This window comes from Neofelis nebulosa, chromosome 15 (genome assembly GCF_028018385.1).
Source record: "Neofelis nebulosa isolate mNeoNeb1 chromosome 15, mNeoNeb1.pri, whole genome shotgun sequence".
NCBI lineage: Eukaryota > Metazoa > Chordata > Mammalia > Carnivora > Felidae > Neofelis > Neofelis nebulosa.
In genome coordinates, this window is record NC_080796.1 from 17752010 (window position 1) to 17771786 (window position 19777).

At 47.8% G+C, this 19777-nt stretch overlaps 1 protein-coding gene across 1 annotated transcript; it reads left to right on the forward strand.

Annotated features, from left to right (window-relative positions):
- Nucleotides 1-224: 224 nt before the first annotated feature.
- On the forward strand, nt 225-3472 carry LOC131496021 (cytokine SCM-1 beta-like). Its single transcript, XM_058701135.1, has 3 exons — nt 225-426; nt 2295-2409; nt 3116-3472. Exons 1-3 carry the CDS (start codon nt 366-368, stop codon nt 3276-3278), a joined length of 339 nt encoding a protein of 112 aa, XP_058557118.1. The 5' UTR covers nt 225-365; the 3' UTR covers nt 3279-3472.
- Nucleotides 3473-19777: the final 16305 nt, after the last annotated feature.

The following is a 19777-nucleotide window of genomic DNA, read 5'->3' on the forward strand; positions in this document are numbered from 1 at the left end:
CCACGGTACCGATGTGGCCTTGGGCCATGCCTGCAGCGGAAGATTTGAACTCAGGTCGGTGGCAGGAGATGAGACAAAACCACGTTCCTTGTCTGCTTGCATTTGGTTTCACTGACACATTCACCACAAGGGGCCAAGGCCACAAGGTGTGGGGTTAGCGCGAGTGGGGGGGGCGGGGGGGGCGGCAAAGGAACGTTTTCTTCGGAGAGAAAGGCATCTGCACTGCAAAGACTTTCCACGATTCCACACCCACCCCGAAAGCCCCCTCTTACCACAGGAAGTGCGCTCACCACTGGAGGAATAAAGAGGCTCTTGAGAGCGGTCGCATCTTCACTCTGCCCGCACAGCTCAGAAGGACCTCAGCCATGAGACCTCTCGTCCTGGCCCTGCTTGCCATCTGCTTTCTCACCGAATTCATGGCGGAAGGTAAGCCGATAGGTTCTGCGTGAGACGGGCAACAGATAATGCGGGCAGGTGGGCACACGTCTGGGGTCTGAGTCAGGTTCTGACTCGAGAAAACTGCTTTCCCCGGGGTCAGCCTCAGACTTCCCCTGCACAGAATGGGAAGGGTAATTTTGCTTTCGGGGGACTTGATGGATGCCAAGGACAGACAGAACTCGCTCAGAGTCTGGGCTCCAACTTTTCGTAACTGGGTGACCCGGGGGTACGTTTCGTAGCCTCTCTGGACCTACACTTACTTGTAAGTTGAATAGAATGACAGACACTCTCACCTGGGCTTAACGTGTAAGCGAAGAAAATCAGGGCGACTTCGCAGATTTCCTCACGAGTAATAATTTCTTGATTAACGTTAGCCGTGGCCTGGTGGTGATGATTGTCTACGCCTTTGTAGCTTTTGCCTATTTAATAGCTCCCTTGATCCATTCTCAGAATTTTGGAAATTTTCGCCACAATGCGAGGATGAATTGGAGGGTGTATGTCTTGAGGCAAATCATAAATTTCTGTTTGAAAAAATGAATGGGAGCTCATGCCTTCATACCCAGGAAATCAGTGTCACCTTCAAGTAGGAAGGAGAGTCTATGATTACTGCTGTGAATGTTGTTCCCATTAATGATAAACTTCTTTAGTTTATAAGAGACCATGTGATAAGGGCTGACAGATCAATGCCTTACACCCATTCAGAGAATCCTGTAAGACAGACCAAGATGAGACCTAGCTATACTAAGCCTCACCTGACTTTTCTACATGTTTCTTTCTTTTTTTTAAGTTTACTGATTTATTTTTGAGAAAGAGAGAGAGAGAGAGAGAGAGAGAGAGAGAGCGCACAGGGGAGAGGCAGAGAGGGAGGGAAAGAGAGAGAATCCCGAGCAGGCTCCGCACTATCAGTGTGGAACCCGACGTGGGGCTCGAACTTACAAACCTGAGATCACGACCTGAGCCAAAATCAAGAGTCAGACGCGTAACCGACTGAGCCACCCACGTGCCCTTACGCATCTTTATTTCTTAAAGGATCATTTCCCCCCACAGTTGATTGGAGTTTACTTCTCATGGCTCTGGCAGTAAGAGGGACTGTCCTTCGAGTATAATTAAGGTTTCAGCTAACTCTCCTTTCAGTCTCTTAATTTGTAGCCAAGTTTCCTCCCTGAGTCACTTCCCAAGTTTCTTCCCTGAACGACCGCTACGCATCCCACTGGGGTTTAGCCTCTAGCAATCTGTGCTCTGACTCAGCTCAGCAATATGAGTGAGGGCGATGTCTTCAGCCGTAACACACGCGCACAGACGCTGCTGGGAATAAGAAGATGTGGGGGTTTAGAGTCTAGAGGGTTTTTGGGGTCTTGGGGACTCCATGTTAGGTGCTTCTCAGAGACAAATGCTGTTTCCCAAGCAGTGCCCCACATCGGGCTCAGTGCTGACAGCTCAGAGCCTGGAACCTATTTCGGATTCTGTGCCTCCCTCTCTCTCTCTGCTCATACCCTGCCTCTTTCCCTATCTCAAAAATAAATAAACGTTAAAAAAAAAAGAGATTCTACCAAACTCTTAATTATTATTACCCCTCCACAGTTATTTCCCCTTCTTAATGTAAGATGGCTGTCTAAGCTGAAGCGTAATCCCCCTTGGGGGGGTTTCTACTGAGGACGAACAGTTGATGAACGACATCCTTTATATATCTCACACTTTAACATTTAAAACAATACATGAGGCTCCCCCACATTTTCTGTCGCCTTCCCCAAATTACTCTTTATCACATCACCCTTTGTCAGTTTATTTGTAGCATTGCAACATTCATGCTATTGGAAACGATATTTTATTTTTGTTTGCTTGGTTTTCTTCACCAGGCGTGGGGAGTGAAGTTCTAGAAAGGAGCATCTGCGTGAGCCTGACGACCAAGAAACTGCCAGTTAAAAACATCAAGACCTACACCATCAAGGAGGGCTCCATGAAAGCAGTAATGTGAGTCTGTTTCCCCCAAAGCTGGGCTTGATGGGACACAGCGTATAGAAATACTGCCCTCCTCAGGAAGTTGGCCCAGAGGAAGACTTCAAGCGAAGCAACAGCCCCTTTGTTTTTCTGTATTAGCCACTTCTTTATGGAGCACCGAGTGGCAATTTTTGAAAGCAGTTTGGCAATCAGATAAAGAATATCATCCTTCTGTCTGATTTAGCTTAGCAGAAGAGTCTGACTGGGAACCGGATGAATATTGTGCTTTGTTCTGAAGGCTAGGTTGGGAGATGGCTGGTTTGGGGCAGGATCTGACCATAGGGCCACACTGGTGTGAGGTGCTTCCCTTCCCCTCCTTTCCCTCACCCTTCCCTTCCCTTCCCTTCCCTTCCCTTCCCTTCCCTTCCCTCACCCTCCCCTTCCCTTCCCTTCCCTTCCCTTCCCTCACCCTCCCTTCCCTTCCCTTCCCTTCACCTCCCTTCCCTTTCCTTAGGGTGTGCTAAAGTCGGGCGCCATATTTTAGCAGTTACTGTATATTCAGGAAATGTGTGACGAACTAGCCTACAGGGAACCATTGTCTTTCCAGGGTCTCATTTTCAGAATAGCAGCTCCCCCAACACATAAGTGTGACTTTACCCAAAGAAATTAAATAAGGAAATCACCTTTGTCCCCAAAACAAGACGGATGTGACTGACTCTATCTTTGCCTTGCTTTGCAGATTCATTACCAGACGTGGCCTCAAGGTCTGCGCGGATCCACAAGCCGAGTGGGTGAAAAAGGCCGTAGAAAGCGTGGACAAGCCCACCAGAAGAAACATGAAACAGACCAAGCCAACAGGAGCCCAACATTTCACCAATTCAGCTGTGACCCTGACCACATAGTGGCCTGCTGGCACCTTGTTCCCTCACTAGCCTGCCAGCTCATTTCCCTTTACAAACTCCTGGACTAATTAGATTGTATTCACTTTTTATAAAAGTGCTGCGTGAGGCCACTTATTTTCTTGTATTTCTATTTCTCATGTCTCTCATCTTCATGTAGACAGATGCTTTAATTAATAAATATTTATTACTCAGAAGAGTCTCAAAGCCCATGCGTTGCGTGTTGGGAAAGGGTAATACATCACGTAAGTTCTGGCTCTGTCCTAACCGTACCTCCCTGCGATGGTACTCATGACGGGAGCAATTCTGGCCAGTGTCTGTCAGAGACGAGAGCTGTATTCACGATTCTTAGGTTCCAGCTTGCAGTGGTTCTCCACACACGAGTCACAAGTGACAACGGTGGCCATGGAAACAATTTAAGACCTACCTCAACCTGTTTTCCTAATAGAGTTCTATTTGTGGAATAAGGGAGAAGATACTGTCATTGCGTTTCTATCCTGAGCGTCCACCTACTCAAAAAGTGGCTTCACTCGTGTTTGATCTCTAGCAAATTCTCTTATCCCTCTGTGTTTCTTTGGGTCTCCCGCGAAAGAACGCAGACCCGGGACGTGTCGGTTCTTTGTCAAGGTAGCAAAGGTCAGACATTTGGTGAGAAGATACTTTATTCAAATGACCGTCAATGCTCTTTGAATGGGCAATGCTGCCTTTCTGTGACATCTGTAATTGTCACCACTTCAGGGAGCGTTCTAGGCATGCTTGCCTGCCAGTCAGCTTTTAAACACCTCAAACACTGTCAACCTGGAACATTCCTTGAATGTGATCACAACTTGCGGTAAAGTTTTAACGAAACGCACATCTAGGCGCTCAAGATCCCAGACTCATGCTCTCTCACGTTTTCATTAAATTGCCGATTTGATTCACGTTTATGGCTATACTACCCCAGTAGCTGGTGATGTGGACATCTAGGTCTGACTCTAAACAGCAGGAACTTACTGTGCCTTGATCGTTTGAAGGGAAGAGAGAGTACTACTCTCTAGTCCTCAGGGGGCACTCCACGCTATCAAATGCTTTCAGAGAGTAACCGAGGGCAGCTGGTTGGAATCAGCTCACTTCTAGTCATTCAGCTAGCGAGCCAGAGCGGAAACCACCAGAAAGCTGCTTCCCAGGACACTGTGGACCCATCTATCCCTCCCGCTTCAATTTGCCCACCCTAAGTTGGAAAGCCGGTCTTGAAGAAACGAGCACCAAGGATAAAATACTCGCTTTGTGAGGGGCGACTCACGGCAAAGTCACGGATGGGGAAGGCACGGATTCTTGAATGAGCTGCGTATGTGCCTTTCCCCAACGTCTCCCAGACGCTACAGGTTTTCATGAGATCGTGGGATATGGGGAAGAATGTACGTATGTGTGTCTTGTTAACTTATCACATTATCTAAAGAGGTGCTGTGTGATGCCGAGGGGTTTCAGCCAAACGTTGTACAGCACCTCCCTCCTTCTCTCTCTCTCTCTCTCTCTCTATATATATATATATATATAGTCAAAATTTAATTTTTTTTTTTACATTTTTATTTATTTTTGAGAGACAGAGAGAGAGACAGAGCACACGTAGGGGAAGGGCAGAGAGAAAAGGAGACACAGAATCTGAAGCAGGCTCCAGGCTCCGAGCTGTCAGTCCAGAGCCTGACGCAGGGCTCGAACTCACGGACTGTGAGACCGTGACCCGAGCCGAGGCCGGATGCTCAGCCGACTGAGCCACCCAGGCGCCCCACGTATATCGTCAAAATTTAAATAGCACAAAAGGGCTGCCAAGGAAACCCACAGTCCCCGGCCCTATGAGTTCTCTTTTCTAATCTTCCTCCTTACAAACAACTGCTTTTCACTCTTTTGGCGGAGGGTCCTTCGCATAGTCACCTTCAAATCACCAAGAGTTTCACACCACCGTCTTCCGGGTTGTCGATTTGGACATTATCTGTGACTGCCTCTACGAACCACGAGAACTTAGCTCACTTAGCCCCAAGTTTCTGCCGTTGTCTCTGTATGATTACGCGGCTATTTTCAGTTCGTTCTGTTTATAGCTTTAAGTCATAAACCTATCATTTATTTCTTGTCCTGTCACCTACGGGCAGCATGTCCTGACTTTGCATGTGTTAGTACCGTTCTGTTTTCTACAGCAAAGACTTAAATACGGTTGGCTACGTCACCAGCGCTAGTGGATTGCTTTGCAACTGCTAAGACAGTGAATCTCATAACCGACCTCGATTGGAGACCAAACAACGAACGTGTGCAAATTGTGAGGCCTACAGCTCAGATCCGAGCCCCTGGAGGTGTGGTCGGAGTTCAAGCTCGTGACCACTAGGTCGTGCTGCCTTCCTCTCCTCAGAGGCCAGTCCCCTGAAGGCCAGACCACATACACAGAACCCACGAAGAGACGAGCAGGCCTACATAATGCCTTCATCGAACCAACTAATTAATCCGTTCGTGTTCTTCCTCGCACTCATCCGGCAGACGCTTACGTGTGCCTGATGCACGCAGTCTGGATGCTTTTCTGGGTCCTGGGATGCAGGGTGGGGGGGGGGGGAACCAGACACAGTCCTTCCCTGCGGGGAGCTTACCCAGCTCAGGGGACAAGTTCACCAGAGTGCCACAGAGGTGACCAGAGGGAGAGCGGAGAGTGGGGACAGTCACCGGCAGGCGTAAAGCTGCCCTGGCTTCAGCCTGGGGACAGGACGGGCTTCCCCTGGAAAGTAGGCTTTAACCTGAGACGGAAGGCTGAGCCAGTTATCCAGAGGCGTTCCAGGCAAAAAGAATGAGCAGCCGGTCAAGCTGCCTGCAGGCGAGAGAGATGGGTAGAGGAAATGCACAAGGTTTCGTAGAACTGAGGGACAAAGAGAAGGTTAGAGAATAATCTGGGTGGGGGCAAAAGTGAGGGAGAGAGAGAGAGATGTCGCCGGGGCTTTGTCAGCCAGAACGAGGAGCGTGCCCACACGTGCAAGGCTGTGGGAAATGACCCTGGTTTCGAAGTAGAAATTGAAGGGCAGAGAATGAGGCGGGAGGTGGGGGGGCTGGGGAGCCAGTTGGGAGGTGGTTCTGGACCTGGTGACTTTTGAACTTGGCCTGGCCTGGGGTGACACATTTTCCCTTTTACTCTCGGGCCTTTTCTGCTTAGCCCGGGTGCCCATCAGGGACGCGTGACTGCCTGACTCTGACCGGGTGGCTCATCTGTCACGCCAAATGCCTCAGGCCAGCCAGTTGGGTCCCCGATTCCTGGGCTGCGGGCGGCCAGGGCCGGGATGCAGAAAAACCGCATTTGTGGAATCGCCTTATTATTTGCATTATTTACTGGCTAAGATTGGATCTGTGGGACCAAGATGAGTCAACCACCAAGAGGAAGGAGGAGGCTGGGCTGAGAAGCAATAAACCCGGTATCGGTGGGGGTTTTAGAGATCCACAGCCCAAACCTTTTCTGATTTTTCGGTTTCCTGCGAATTTGCTGAGCCCTTGCAAAGTACAGGGGGCACAGGATCTGGTCCGCTGTTATGGAGCCCGCGGTCTCGTGGGGGAGAAAGTGCAGTCCCCAAAGCCGTTCCCACTTGGACATTCCCAGAAGCTCAGCTCAGGGCTGGTCTCTTCTCAGAGCTTTGGGATGTCCCCAGCCTAGGTGACGGCCTCTCCTGTGCCCACTCAGCCCCTGGGTTTAGCTCTGTTATGGCTCATCTCACTCTGAAATACCAATTACTTTTCTTTATTTCCCGTCTTCGTCGTGGAGGTAGGGACTGTAAATTTGATCTTTCTGTTTCCTAGTGCCTGGCATAGTGCCCGGGACATCGCAGGCTTCCAATTGGTGGAATATAGACTACATTATACGTATCTCTACTCTAGCAGTTATCGGAAAAAGCAATAGGCATGGAGAAGAGAGAAGGGTTCAAAGTGCCCCAGGGAGGCTGGGAAAAGCTCTGCAGAAGAGGTGATGTAAAAATTGCACCTTTACACCCGAGAAGGAGCTTTCCGGGAAGAGATGTTACAGGCAGGTGCTCCTTCCCCGGGGCGGGGTCCCGGGTATGAAGCCCGGAGGCAGGAGAATCCAGGAATGTCAAGGGACACTGCTTCTTTCTGGGACTGCCGGGGTGAAGACGCAGGGGGTCATAAAGGCAAGGTCGCTGAGGCTAGACTGAGAAGCCCCGAATGCCCTGGAAAAGGGGAGGGGTTTCACCGGAGCACCCCTCGGTGGGGCAGCGTGATCAGATTGAGGTTGGAAATACTACCTTGGGGGGTGTGTGTGTGTGTGTGTGTGTGCGCGCGTGTGTGTGTGTGCAGAAAATGGTTGGGGGTGGCGGGGAACAGCGAGGTGACCGCTGCATCAGGCCGGGCTGGAGGAGGTGGTGGCCCGAATGAGGTCGTGGCGGTGGGAATAGGAGCCAGAGCCCCAAGGCGGGACCGGCATGGCTTTGGTTGTCAACCGGATGTGCGGGCAGAACCAGTGGGAGGAAGGAAGTGGGGCTGTTCCGAGGCTTCCAGCTTGGGTGGCTGGTCAAGAAAGAGCACAGGTGATTAGTAAGATTTTCGTCGAATTTCTGGTGAGGTTACTAATGGATCCGGAAGTCAAACAGTACCAAGGAGAAGGGGATGAGAAGGAGGAGGCCTGGGAGCGCAAAAAGACCGTATAGGCCCCAGCGCTCCAGTCATTCAGACCAAAGCCCGAGCTACACTCTTACTCCCTTTTGACAGACCCTCTTTTGCCAAGGGCGAGGTAAAAATAAGACTGAGTATCTGTGAGATGTTCTGTGCCCCTTGGGGAAACAAAGGTACCCATAAATGGAATACAGTATCTGCTGGGTGAGTCACCAGTGTTATTTTAAGGCGGATTTGTCACTCGGCAGTGGGAGGCAAAGAGGAGAGGAGAGATGAATCTGTAGTGAGAGAGGAGAGAAAAGAGATACAAAAAAAGGTTGGGAGTGGGAATCGGGGGTGACTGTGAGGCGGTGTTTGAGGACAGGGGGGCGGGGGGCAGAGGCCAAGGGGACTTGTCTTTGTTCTTTCCTTGGGAGGAGCTAGTAAACGTTGGGACAGACGGCTGAGGGGGGGGGAGGGCACAGGAATGAGCAGGGGTGATGAGCTTGGAGGCTCAGGGGGGGAGGGCACAGGAATGAGCAGGGGTGGTGAGCGAGGCCAGACTGAGATGGTCTTAATCGGGACCAGCAGATGCCGTGTGAGGGGCCATTGGATTCTGTTTCTCTGAAGACTGGATGGGGGAGGGGGGGGGGGGGAGGGGTAGATGGGGGAGGGGAGCGCTGGCAGACTAACCCAACATAAGCAGTGGGGGAAAGAGAGAAGCCAGGGGTCCTCGTGCGATCTCCCTCCCCCTTTCTCACCACCCCGAGGTAGGTACTAGTGTGGCCCTTAGGAGCCTTAGCTCCTCCTGGACTCCTGTACTGGCTTTAGCACTTACTGTACAGGTGACCACGGGAAAATTCCTCAACTTCTCGGTGTCTTAGGCTGCCTCATTCATGAAACCGGAATAATGATAGTGCTGAAGATTATTGTGAGGGTTAAAGCACTTGAAACACAAAGGGCTGGCACAAAGGGAAGGCTCAACGAATGTTCGCTTTCATTATCCCTGAGTGGGTAGGATGGGAAAGGATGTGGTAAAATGGAGGGTGGGTGGAAAAAGGAATAGATACGTGGCACATCCACCAGATTTCCTGGAAGCTGACACTTACTGGCTGCGGCCTCGGGCTCCATCATTTAGGCGAAACTGGATTGAATTTCCTCCATTTTCTTTATAATTGCACCTAACCCACCAAATCCTAGAGTGTTCTATGGAATACTTGTACCACGAGAGTCGCCATTTTTTTAATACAAGCTACTATGGCCGTATGCATTTAGGAAATGATCACGCTATCCCCCCTCCTCTTGGAGGATCACAGTGACGTAGCTTCTCCCAGTCTCAGAGAAGTACTGTGAAAAAGACAGTGTTCAAGCTCACTTATCTCACTCCATCCTCAGGTTAACCTGAGTACAAAACTCCTTTCCCTATACCATTTGCCCACATCCGAGGAACACCTACGTTTTTCAAAACACTGGAGACCGAAAATCTACTCAGATCCATAACCTTGCAAGAACGGAGCTACAATCCGGTAACGGCACCAACACAACCAGAACGAGGCATCTACTCCAGGTCTGCTCATTTCTTGTCTCTGGTGGAGCCTAGAGACCCACTTTGGAAAATGTCTGTTATCGTGGGGCGTGTGTGTGGGTGTGCGCGCGTGTGAGGCGCTCCCGGACTCTTTGGTTCCTTTGTGTTGTCATTGACCAGGTACTGCCTAAAGTGTCTACTTACCAGCCCCTGTTGGATACCTACTATGAATGAGATGTCATGCCGAGTACTTTGGGGCCAAAGGAGAATACTTGAAAGATCCTAAACTTTCCTCTTCCTCTGGCTTTGCGTATGCCTTTCTTTATGCCCGGAGAGCGACACCCTGCTTCCTCTTTCCTCCTTCTCCAATTGTCAGTGTCCGTCTCAGATGCCACCTCCTCTAAGAAACGTTCCCCGTGCTTCCAGCTGGATTTCTTCGGTGGCTTCTCTCAACTTCCAGCCTTTCCTTAGGCTATTCGTTGTACTCTGTCTCAAGTTGTAGCTATTTGTGAATTTTTATCCGTCAAAAAAAAAAAACCCACCAAAAAACGGGGGGTTGTTGGCAGGAGGGACTGTGTCCCCATTCATCTCTGTATTTCCTGTAGTGCCAACAACAGGGCATCCCCAGAGTCCGTGCTCAACATGCAGTTGCTGAGTTAGAGTTGGTAAAAGTAACATAAGGTGTGGTCCCTGTCACTGAAGTCATTTATGTTGCGGTTGTGGAGACAGTACGCACAAAGGGTACAAAGGTACCAAAGGGTACAAAGGGTACAAAGGAGGGCACAAAGACAACAGAAGGTAGAGGTGAGTGGTAACTGGCTAGTTAATGGGATGGACTGAGGATGATCTTATATTTCTTTCAAAGAATCAGTTCCAGTTGATTGGTAGTGATCTTCTGTATTTGGTGAGATCTTGAGGGCACTTCTTGGCTCCGTGGAAAGAGGGCCATGGTCAGTTATTGGTGTCTTCCTGGTGATATGAGCTCACTGGTGGCATGAATTTAGATTATTTGGTGATGCTTATGGTCAACAACGCATGGGGCTGAGAAGAAGCAGGTTATTAGGGGCCGATTGGGATTGGTCACAGAGAGCTTGTGCCATGGATAAAGATATTGCAGCTGGACCATGGAGAGGGAGTAGGAATTAAAAACTCATGGGGAGGGGCGCCTGGGTGGCTCAGTCGGTTGAGCCACCGACTTCGGCTCGGGTCATGATCTCATGGTTTGTGAGTTTGAGCCCCGCGTCGGGGTCTGTGCTGACGGCTCAGAGCCTGGAGCCTGCTTCTGATTCTGTGTCTCCCTCTGTCTCTCTGCCCCTCCCCTACTAATGCTCTGTCTCTCTCTGTCTCAGAAATAAACATAAAAAAAATTAAAAAAAAAAAAAAAACCTAACGGGAAGAAGTGATGTAAGAGAAAAGGTATGGTGGGGGTAAAAGACGAAGATATTTTTGTGGATTATTTAATGAATTTGCCTCTTCTCTTAGACTATCAGTGCTGTGAAGTCAAAGCTCATTTTTGCTCACCTCATGACTGTATACCAATGGCCGGCAGTGTGCCCAGAACAGTACAAACACTCAGCAAATATGCACTGAGTGAGCCAGGAGCATGGCCAGGAGAGTTAACACGACAAGTAGGATAAATGCAAATGTGGCTTAGGAAGGCTTCTTGAGACTGAAGAATTACCTTTATTTTGCAGTCCCTCTGGAGAGGTGAAATTATTTAGGGGACAACTTGAGTTCCCCTGAGACATCGGTGGTGTATTTGAGTCCCTCTGGGGAGGTGAAATTATTTAGGGGACAACCTGAGTTCCCCTGAGACGTCGGTGGTATTTGAGTACTCTATCTCATAGCTGAATTAAGGCAATGCATTTAGATCCGTCTCCCATGATTGGACCCCATCACAGCCTTACACACCTGTACCCACGCCAGTAGGAAATGTAAGTCCCAGTAAAGCGTGGGTGTCCAAAACACGTTTCTGGGGCTGTGCACAGAGGCTCCCCAGGTTCCCAGGGAGAGAGCACTCTCGCCTGTCGCAGAAGAGCAGGCCATTTGTGAGTGGGCTTCAGGGCCGGGACATAGTCATGAACGGAGACACCTGCAGCCTGAATCCTCTCCTCTGGCCTCATGGCTCCACGAGCGGCAGCTCAGTTTGGGAGGAAGATTCGTCTCATTCCGCAGGACAATTGCATGAAAAGAGCTGTGTGTGAGGCCTCCCTGCACATCCCATCACAATGGGTTGAGAGAAACAGTGAATATTTACACATCCAAGCCGTGGACTTTCCACCTGGACAAAATATAGGCCTTCATGTTTGGTGTTCATGGTCAATAGACAAGGCAAGTGGGTCATTAGTGTGGTGTCGTGACGGCTTTAATCCCTCCGGCGATTATTTTTCTGCCTTGGCTGGAATTCTCGGACTGACTCGCTCATCACAGTGCTGAAATTTTGTGGCGTGTCTGGAAGAAGTGGTCTCGGGTGTCAAGGAATCAGAATTAGTTAAGTGTGTTGATCGACAACAGCAGGGGAATCTAATGGTTAGATTAGATGACAGGTCGTTCTACTCATTGCTACCAACAGTCCTTTCCCATTTGTCAAAGAAACCGTTCGGCCTTTGTTTGGATTAATGCTCACATTTACGTGGACTGAATGTGACTATACTAAATTTTACATCCCATGTAATAGACTTGTGATATTTAGTAAAGAATACTTTGGGGATGGACATTAGATCCTTTTTTTTTTTTTTTTGAACACTAGATTCGAAAGTGAGTCGCTTAATGCAGTTGGGGTCGTTTCTTGATCTGCCTAGTGATTGTACTGGGGTGTTCAGTTCGTGAAAAGTCTCTTAGTTGTTAACTTACGTGTATTTGTCGCTATGTGTGTTATCATTCAAGTAAAATGGAAAGAAGTTCACCTGTTCTCATCATATTTAATACTGGAATTCTTTAAGAATCCGCAAGAGTTAAATTTGACAAAATTTTGTATTTATGTATTTATTTAAGGATTTTTTTTTAAGTTTATTTATTTATGAGAGAAAGAGGGAGAGAGAGTGCATGCGAACAGGGGAGGGGCAGACAGAGAGGGAGGGAGAGAATCCCAAGCGGGCTCTGTGCTCTCAGCGCAGAGCCCGATGCGGGGCTCAGGCTCATGAATTGTGAGATCGTGACTCGAGCTGAAACCAAGAGTCAGATGCTTAAGTGACTGAGCCACCCAGCTGCCCCTTAAGGACTTTATTTTTAAGTGATCTCTACACACAATGTGGCGCTTGAACTCACAACACCAAGGTCAAGAGTTGTGTGACTCAGTCCTCCAACTGAGCTAGTCAGGTGTGCCCCAGTAGCAGATTGTCTTAAAGGTGAAAGTTTTAAGGTCCCTAGAAGAGGAAGAAGACAGCTATTTCTCATTACGTTCACCTTGAACAATTAATTTCATGGAGTTGATATAATATTAATCATAATCACCAGTGTGGAAATCTTGCTCCCCCTGCCCAATGAAGTGTTTCTCCATTTACCTGGTCAGAAGCAAGATCAACAAGCAGAGGAAAACTGCATCCAAATAAAAAGATCCCAGGATACCCTTGATGTATCCCCCTGGCGTATTATCTTGATGCCTTGAAAGTAAGAAACAACGCCAAATGCCTCTGTTTGCAAGTGTCTTTTGTGAGAACATTTTCCCTGAGATCAGGGAGGAAGATGGGAATTGTAATGTTTACAAATGAGGACGAAGAGGCTGCCCAGCCAAGGTAAGGACTCAGCCATGGCTTTGACTCTGGTCCGGTTCTGTGTTCTATGTCCTTCAAGTATTCCGCATTGAATATTTACTATTTTAATAATTAGGATAGACGTAAATAAGGATCGTTCGGCAACAGACACCCACAACTCTTTATAGAGTGTGCATCCCATATAAAGCAGAGGGCCGGGTGCCTTGGGCAGTGGAGAGGACCCACAAATCCTTTCTAATTAAGTGTGTATCTTCCTCCAGCCAGGTCCTTGGCTTTCTCAAGTTGGGCGGGGTGCGTTTTAAAAATTACGAGCAAACTGCTGTAACTCTTGCATTAATGCTCTCTCTTAAGACACTGGCAAACTGTGTTCGAAGCTCTGAGGACCTGAATGTGGCACCGAAGTTCAAGAATAACGATGGGAGCCAAGCCATCCTTAATTAGCACAGCCAAACCAAGGGCCTGTGACTAGGGAGGGGCAATCGGCAAGGATCGCGTGAAGGTACAATGATTTCTAACTCCAGCTCCTACCGAATAAACGTGATGTATCGCTTCGTGCACAAAATATAGTATTTTATTATTCTGTGTTGAAAATGGATGCATGAGTGATTTCAGGGTTTGCCGACAGGCTTCACAACAGATCTTGGGGGAGGGAGGAACCTTATAGACGGCCTAGGAATTTACGGCAAGGAACTTAAAACACTGTTACGTAAAGCTGGCTGCGGATTTCAGATGGAAAAGCTTGTCTCCGTTTTGCTACTATCCTGTGTTGGCATACGAGCCTGGAACACTAATCGGCTTTTTTTTTTCCTCTTGGGCCACGATGGTGTCAGGATGCATTTTTTTTTCTCCAAGCATCATATTAAGGTTGTGTTGAGCCCCAAACTGGAAATTGGGGTTGGTTGGCTGCAGGACGCTTACTTTGCCTCCGGTCGTAACCATGGTGATGAGTCTCAGCCTCGGCTACATGACCGAGTCCTCTACCTCACCTTCTGGAACTCCAGAGAGAGGACGAGGGAGGATATTATTGGCTTTCTTTCTGGCTAATGGGTGTGGTCTTTGGAGGGAACACCATCTTCTATATAGCACTGGCTCTATGTTCACAACATAGGGACGTCCGTTACCAAGGGACGGACATGGGGGCTTGGTAATAGCTTCCTGTGTTTTTGGAGGAGAGGTGGATCCTACTGCCATTACCCAAGGTGCCGTATTCCCTTTCTGTTCTTTCTTTTCTCCCTGGCACTAACTAATATGCTCAGAGCATTCTGGTTTCATCACCGTGTCCATAAGTACGTCTGTATATTTGGAATATGTCGAAGCTATAAAGGAAGAGATGGGAGGAAGAAAACTGCAAAAACGGAGTCTCTTCGACAGGGAGATGAGCTTAGACATAAATAAGTATTTTATTCTTTCCTGGATTACATCTTGTGTGCACACCTCTTGAGCAGAAAAACAATTTCAAAAGGGAGAGCTATCCTCTGATTACACTAATAAATCACACGGGTTGCTACGAAGATGTGTAATATATTACACTCTGGAGGAAGAAGGTTACTATGATGAATTGGTGTCATCCGTCTTACATATTCCTGCCCTTCTAATCTTGATGTTAGATTGGATTTATGTGAGCGCTTCGAATTTTTAATTTTTCTGAAGTGTGTTTATTGCAACTTTTAGGACAAGAAGGTTGACTTCTTTATGGGCTGGAGCAAATGTGAGAAAGCCAAGAGAGCACGGCTACATTTGTTAATTTTTTATAGATCAGGCTGAGGTACACGGACTCAGAGAATTCAAAATCATTAAGACCATTAACTCTGATCTACGAGGAACGGAGGAAACAAAACTTTGCTCAGCGGGATCTGGTTTAACTGCTTTTCTTGGGAGTCTGTCTTGACGTAGTGATGATGACTCCATGGCATTGGAGTCAGACAGCCCTGGCCTCAAATTCCAGCTTGAATAATCACTGCCTGTGTGACTTAATCAACTGCGACACCTCTCAGACCCTCAGTGTCTTCCCCTGTGAGTAAGACCTATCTCACGTGATAAATATGGGACTCAAATGAAATAAAGTGATGAACAAAACAGACCAGAGACAAGATCTCTGTCCTCATGGAACTGCCTTTCTAGGCAGGGTGGTGGGGAAACTGTGCGCGCACACACACACACACACACACACACACACACCAATCAAAATGTGTCGGGAAGTGATGAGTACTGTAAAGAAAATGAAACCATTGTAAAAGGATAGGGATGATGGGGGGCAGGGGGGCAAGGAGTGGTGTTCTTCTTTCAAGAGGGCATGGTCTGGGAGGTCTTCTTTGATAATACTGGGGAGACCTGAATGACATGAGAGTGGCCATGAAGACATCTCAATGAAGAATATTCCAGGCAGGGGGAGGAGTTAAAACAAAAACCCCGAGGCAGGAACAGGATTGGTATGTTGAAGAGCAGGGGAAGACCTGTGTGGCCAGGACTGATGAGTGACAGGAGAATACTGGAGGGGGAGTCAGGGGGCTCACAGAACAGAGCGGGAGCCCCCTATTGGCCACAGAACTCCGGATTTTATTCCGAGCTGAATGAGGAGTCATTAGAGATTTCTGGGCAGAGTCATGATGCAATTTGTTTTATATTTTGAAAGGATCCTTCTGTCAGGTGCATGAAAAATAGATTCTAGAGGGTCAAGGTGGAAGCAGAAAGTTCAGTTCGATTATTAAAGTAACCTAAACAAGAGATAGTGGCTAGGGTGGTGGGTAGGAGAGGTGGTGAAAAAATGGTCATATTTGGAAGATTGTTTTCTATTTTTTAAACAACTCTGTTGAGGCATAATTTACATACTGTACACTTCATCCATTTTAAGTGTACAATCAGTATTTTTTGAAAATTTCTAGATTTATGCAACCATCACCCCAAACCAGTTTTAGAACATTTCCACCAGCCCCCAAAGATCCCCCAATTCCCGTTTACGTTTCACTCCTGTTCTCTCGCCTGGTCCCAGGCAACCACTAATATGCTTTCTCTCTCTGTGGGTTTGCCTTTCATTTGCGTTTCATATAAGTGGAATCATACAACATGTAACCTTTTGAGTCTTGGCTCTTTCACTTAGCATTTTCTTTTTGAGAATCTAGGTTGTGGCATAGAACAGTAGTCTATTCCTTTTTTCTTTGCTAAATAGTATTCCGTTGCATGAAGACAGCGCATTTTGTTTATCTGTTCACCAACTGATGGCCATTTGGATGGTCTTCCTTAATGACTACTATGACTAATCCTTCTGTGAATATTCATGTACAAGTCTTTGTGTGGACATAGGTTTTCATTTCCCTTGGGTAGATATCTGGCAGTAGAATTACTGGATGTTATATTTGGCATTAAGCATTTCTTATGTTAAGAAAGTGAAAAACTGTTTTCCAAAGTGACTGTATCATTATGTATTAACACTCAACAATGCGTGAGGACTCAGGTTTCTCCATTCACTCACCAGAGCTTGTTATTACCTTTTTTAAATTGTAGTCATTCTAGTAGGTATCTGGTGATTTTAGTTTGCGTGTCCCTCATCACTAATGATGTTGAACATGTATTGGCTGCGTGTACGTCTTCTCTGATGAAGTATTGAGATGTTTGACTCACTTTTTGATTGACTTGTTTGTTTCTTTACCTTTGAGTTACAAGAATGCTTCTTATATTTGGGACACGAGACCCTTTGTCGTATTTATGCTTGACAAATATTGTCTCCCAATCTGTGGCTTGCCTTTTAATTTTCATGACATATATTCTAAAGCATAAAATTTTTTAAAATTTGATAAGGTCCAACGTATCTACTTTTGGTGACATACCTAAGAACTTTTTTTCATTTTAAAGGCAAATCTAACGGAATTTGATGATGGGTTTGATGTTGGGTCGGGAAGAAAAGAGGAGTCAAAGATGACTGAAGATTATGTTCCGAGCAATCAGAAAAAAAAGGAAATTTTCACTTATCAAGTGAAGAAAGACTGGGAAGGAAAAAGTTAGGCAGTGGGAACCCAAAGTTGTTTTAACCAAGTGACATTTGAGATCCTCATTAGCTGTCGAAGTGAGGGTGTGAACCAGGCAGTTAGATTTAGATGGTTAGAGTCCGGCTGTTTGAGATAGAAATACAAGAGTCATCACAGAAAGAGGGTATTTAAAGCCGCAGCCTGTAGGTCATTCCTTAGGGTATGAATGTGCACAGAAGAAAAGATTTCAAAGCACTGACTCCTGGAGCACTTACATTAATAGAAGTGAGGGAGAAGGAGAGAAATCAGAATGGAGATTGAGAAGGGTGTCAGGCATGTCAAATGAACCATGAGAGCGGTGTTCTGGGGGACCAGTAAAGAAACTGGCTCAAGGTACAGATACGTGAGGGCCATAGGACCGAGAATTTGTTGTTGGATTTGGCAACATGAAGGTCATTGGTGTTCTTGGCAAGCACAGTATTCGTGGAGCAATGAGGACTAAAGTCTGATTAGAACGGGGGAAAGAGAGAATTGAAGGAGAGAGTACAGCGTGTTGTTAGGGATGACTTTTAGCCATAACGAAAAGATGAGCCACGGTGAAGAGAAGAAACATGGGATAGTAGCTGGACGGAAATGTGGGGTGGAGGGAGGTTTCTTTTCCTTCCGCACCCTCCTTCTCTCCCTCCTTTCTGCTCCCCTCCCTCCCTTCCTTCCTTTTTAAAAATATGGGTGATACTACAACAGACAGGGGGAAACTGATGCCAGGAGAGAGGGGAGATAATTGTAGAAGTGAGATCCCTGAGGGTGTGATTGCTGAGTCTTGGTGAATACGTGCCTATAGAAAGGAGCATGAATGGTTGATCATTGTAAAAACAAAGCGGGTGGTTCATAAAGAGAGGTGTATATGCTGGAACTTGGCGGTGGGAGTATGGGGAAGCTTGCTTCTGTTTGATCTTATTGTTTCAGGGTTATCAGCTGAGAGGGGAAAGGAGGAGAGAAAGGTATTGTTAGTTTGGGGAGAGAGAAGAAAGCAGAAAGTTGATGTCTAGGAGAGTGGGAGTTAGTGGACGAGATTGAAGGAGGGAAAAGGGGGCATGGATGTAAGGGAGAGATAATGATGGATCCTGGAATCGAGGGGAGGTGAGTGAGGACCTTAGGTGACAGCCAGTGGAAAGGTGGTAAGGTCAATGTATTTGGGGCCATAGTGGAATGCGGTCGAAGAGTTGTTGGAATCAGGATACTAGAATGAATGAGATCCAAAGATAGGGTATGTGGGTCAGAAACTAACATGTTGGGGTGCCTGGGTGGCTAGGTCAGTAAAGTGTCAGACTCTTGGTTTCAGCTCAAGTCATGATCTCACGGTTCGTGGGATGGAGCCCCGAGTTGGGCTCCAGCTGACAGTGAGGAGCCCGCTTGAGATTCCCTCCCTCCCTCTCTCTCTGCCCCTCCCCCACTCATTCTCTCACTCTCTCTCAAAAAAAAGTAAACATTAAAACAAGAAATCAGGGGCGCCTGGGTGGGTCGGTCGGTTGAGCGTCCAACCTCAGCTCAGGTCAGGGTCTCACGGTTTGCGAGTTCGGGCCCCGCGTCGGGCTCCGTGCTGACAGCTCGGAGCCTGGAGCCCGCTTCGGGATTCTGTGTCTCCTTCTCTCTCTGCCCCTCCCCCACTTGTGCCCTGCCTCTCAAAAATAAATACATGTAAAAAAAAGGAAAGGAAAAAAAAGAAGTCAACATGACAGAGGAGATGTCATCCTCTGGTGATGGCAGTGTTTAGAGTATGACCATGGGAGTGAGGATCTCAGGCACAGTGGAAAATGGGGTAGGGAAGGGGGAGAGCAGGCCAGTATTTGAAAACACAGGTCACGTGGATATTGAAGCCGGCAAGCCGGTAATGAGAAGGACTCCAGCACCAGGCGTGAGCATTTTCTAGCAATGAAGGTCAGGATCCTTTGATTCTGAAGAAGCCTGCAACCCAGAGGTGGGGTTGGTAGTATTGTCTCATGATCCCATCTCTGGCGTCTGCAGGGAAGGCAGGGGAGAGGGAGAAGCAGCAGTTTGCAGGCAGCAATGAATGCAAGGAGGCTGCTTAATCTGTCGCCAGACGAGCCACGTTTGACGGGCAGGAGACAAAATGGCCATCGTGTGCCTGGGACAAGGCAGGCGCGCCGAGAACATTCATTCCCTTTTCTGAGTCGGCAGCAGGCGCTTCCAAACCTGCACGTCTTGCTTTTCAAATTGTCATTTGCCTTCGCTTCCAGTCTGCGGCGGCATGGCCTTCGCGCTACTTAAAGTCTACTTTTTAAGGCACATCCATGCTTGGTTCTGTTCTCAGCGGACGGCAATATTTCTTGGGACGCGCGCGCACACACACACATGCACACACATGCACACACACGCACACACACAGCGATCCTCCGGAACACCCTCAAAGCAGCCACAGACATGTCATTTTCCCTCAGCGTGATGCACCCTGAAGGTGGGGTGGTGGGTCAAACTTAGTTCTCTTCCTGTGGCTGTGAACTTGTGTTTTCTCTACGTGAAGTTACGTAACTGTTTAAGGGACACGAAGCCATGAGCGAGGCTCCTTTTCTGCTGTTGTGTTGGCAGCCAGGCAACGTCAGCTTTTTGGATCTAACGGGGTCCCGGGAACAGGCATGCAGGCTCTACACTCGCACCTGTGGATGCAGCTCCCGG

Excerpts from the sequence above, each read along its gene's own strand:
- LOC131496021 (XM_058701135.1), top strand. The coding sequence starts at position 366 with ATGAGACCTCTCGTCCTGGCCCTGCTTGCCATCTGCTTTCTCACCGAA. Across the intron at positions 427-2,294 it reads CACCGAATTCATGGCGGAAG|GCGTGGGGAGTGAAGTTCTA; the intron begins GTAAGCCGATAG and ends TTTCTTCACCAG. Across the intron at positions 2,410-3,115 it reads GGCTCCATGAAAGCAGTAAT|ATTCATTACCAGACGTGGCC; the intron begins GTGAGTCTGTTT and ends CTTGCTTTGCAG.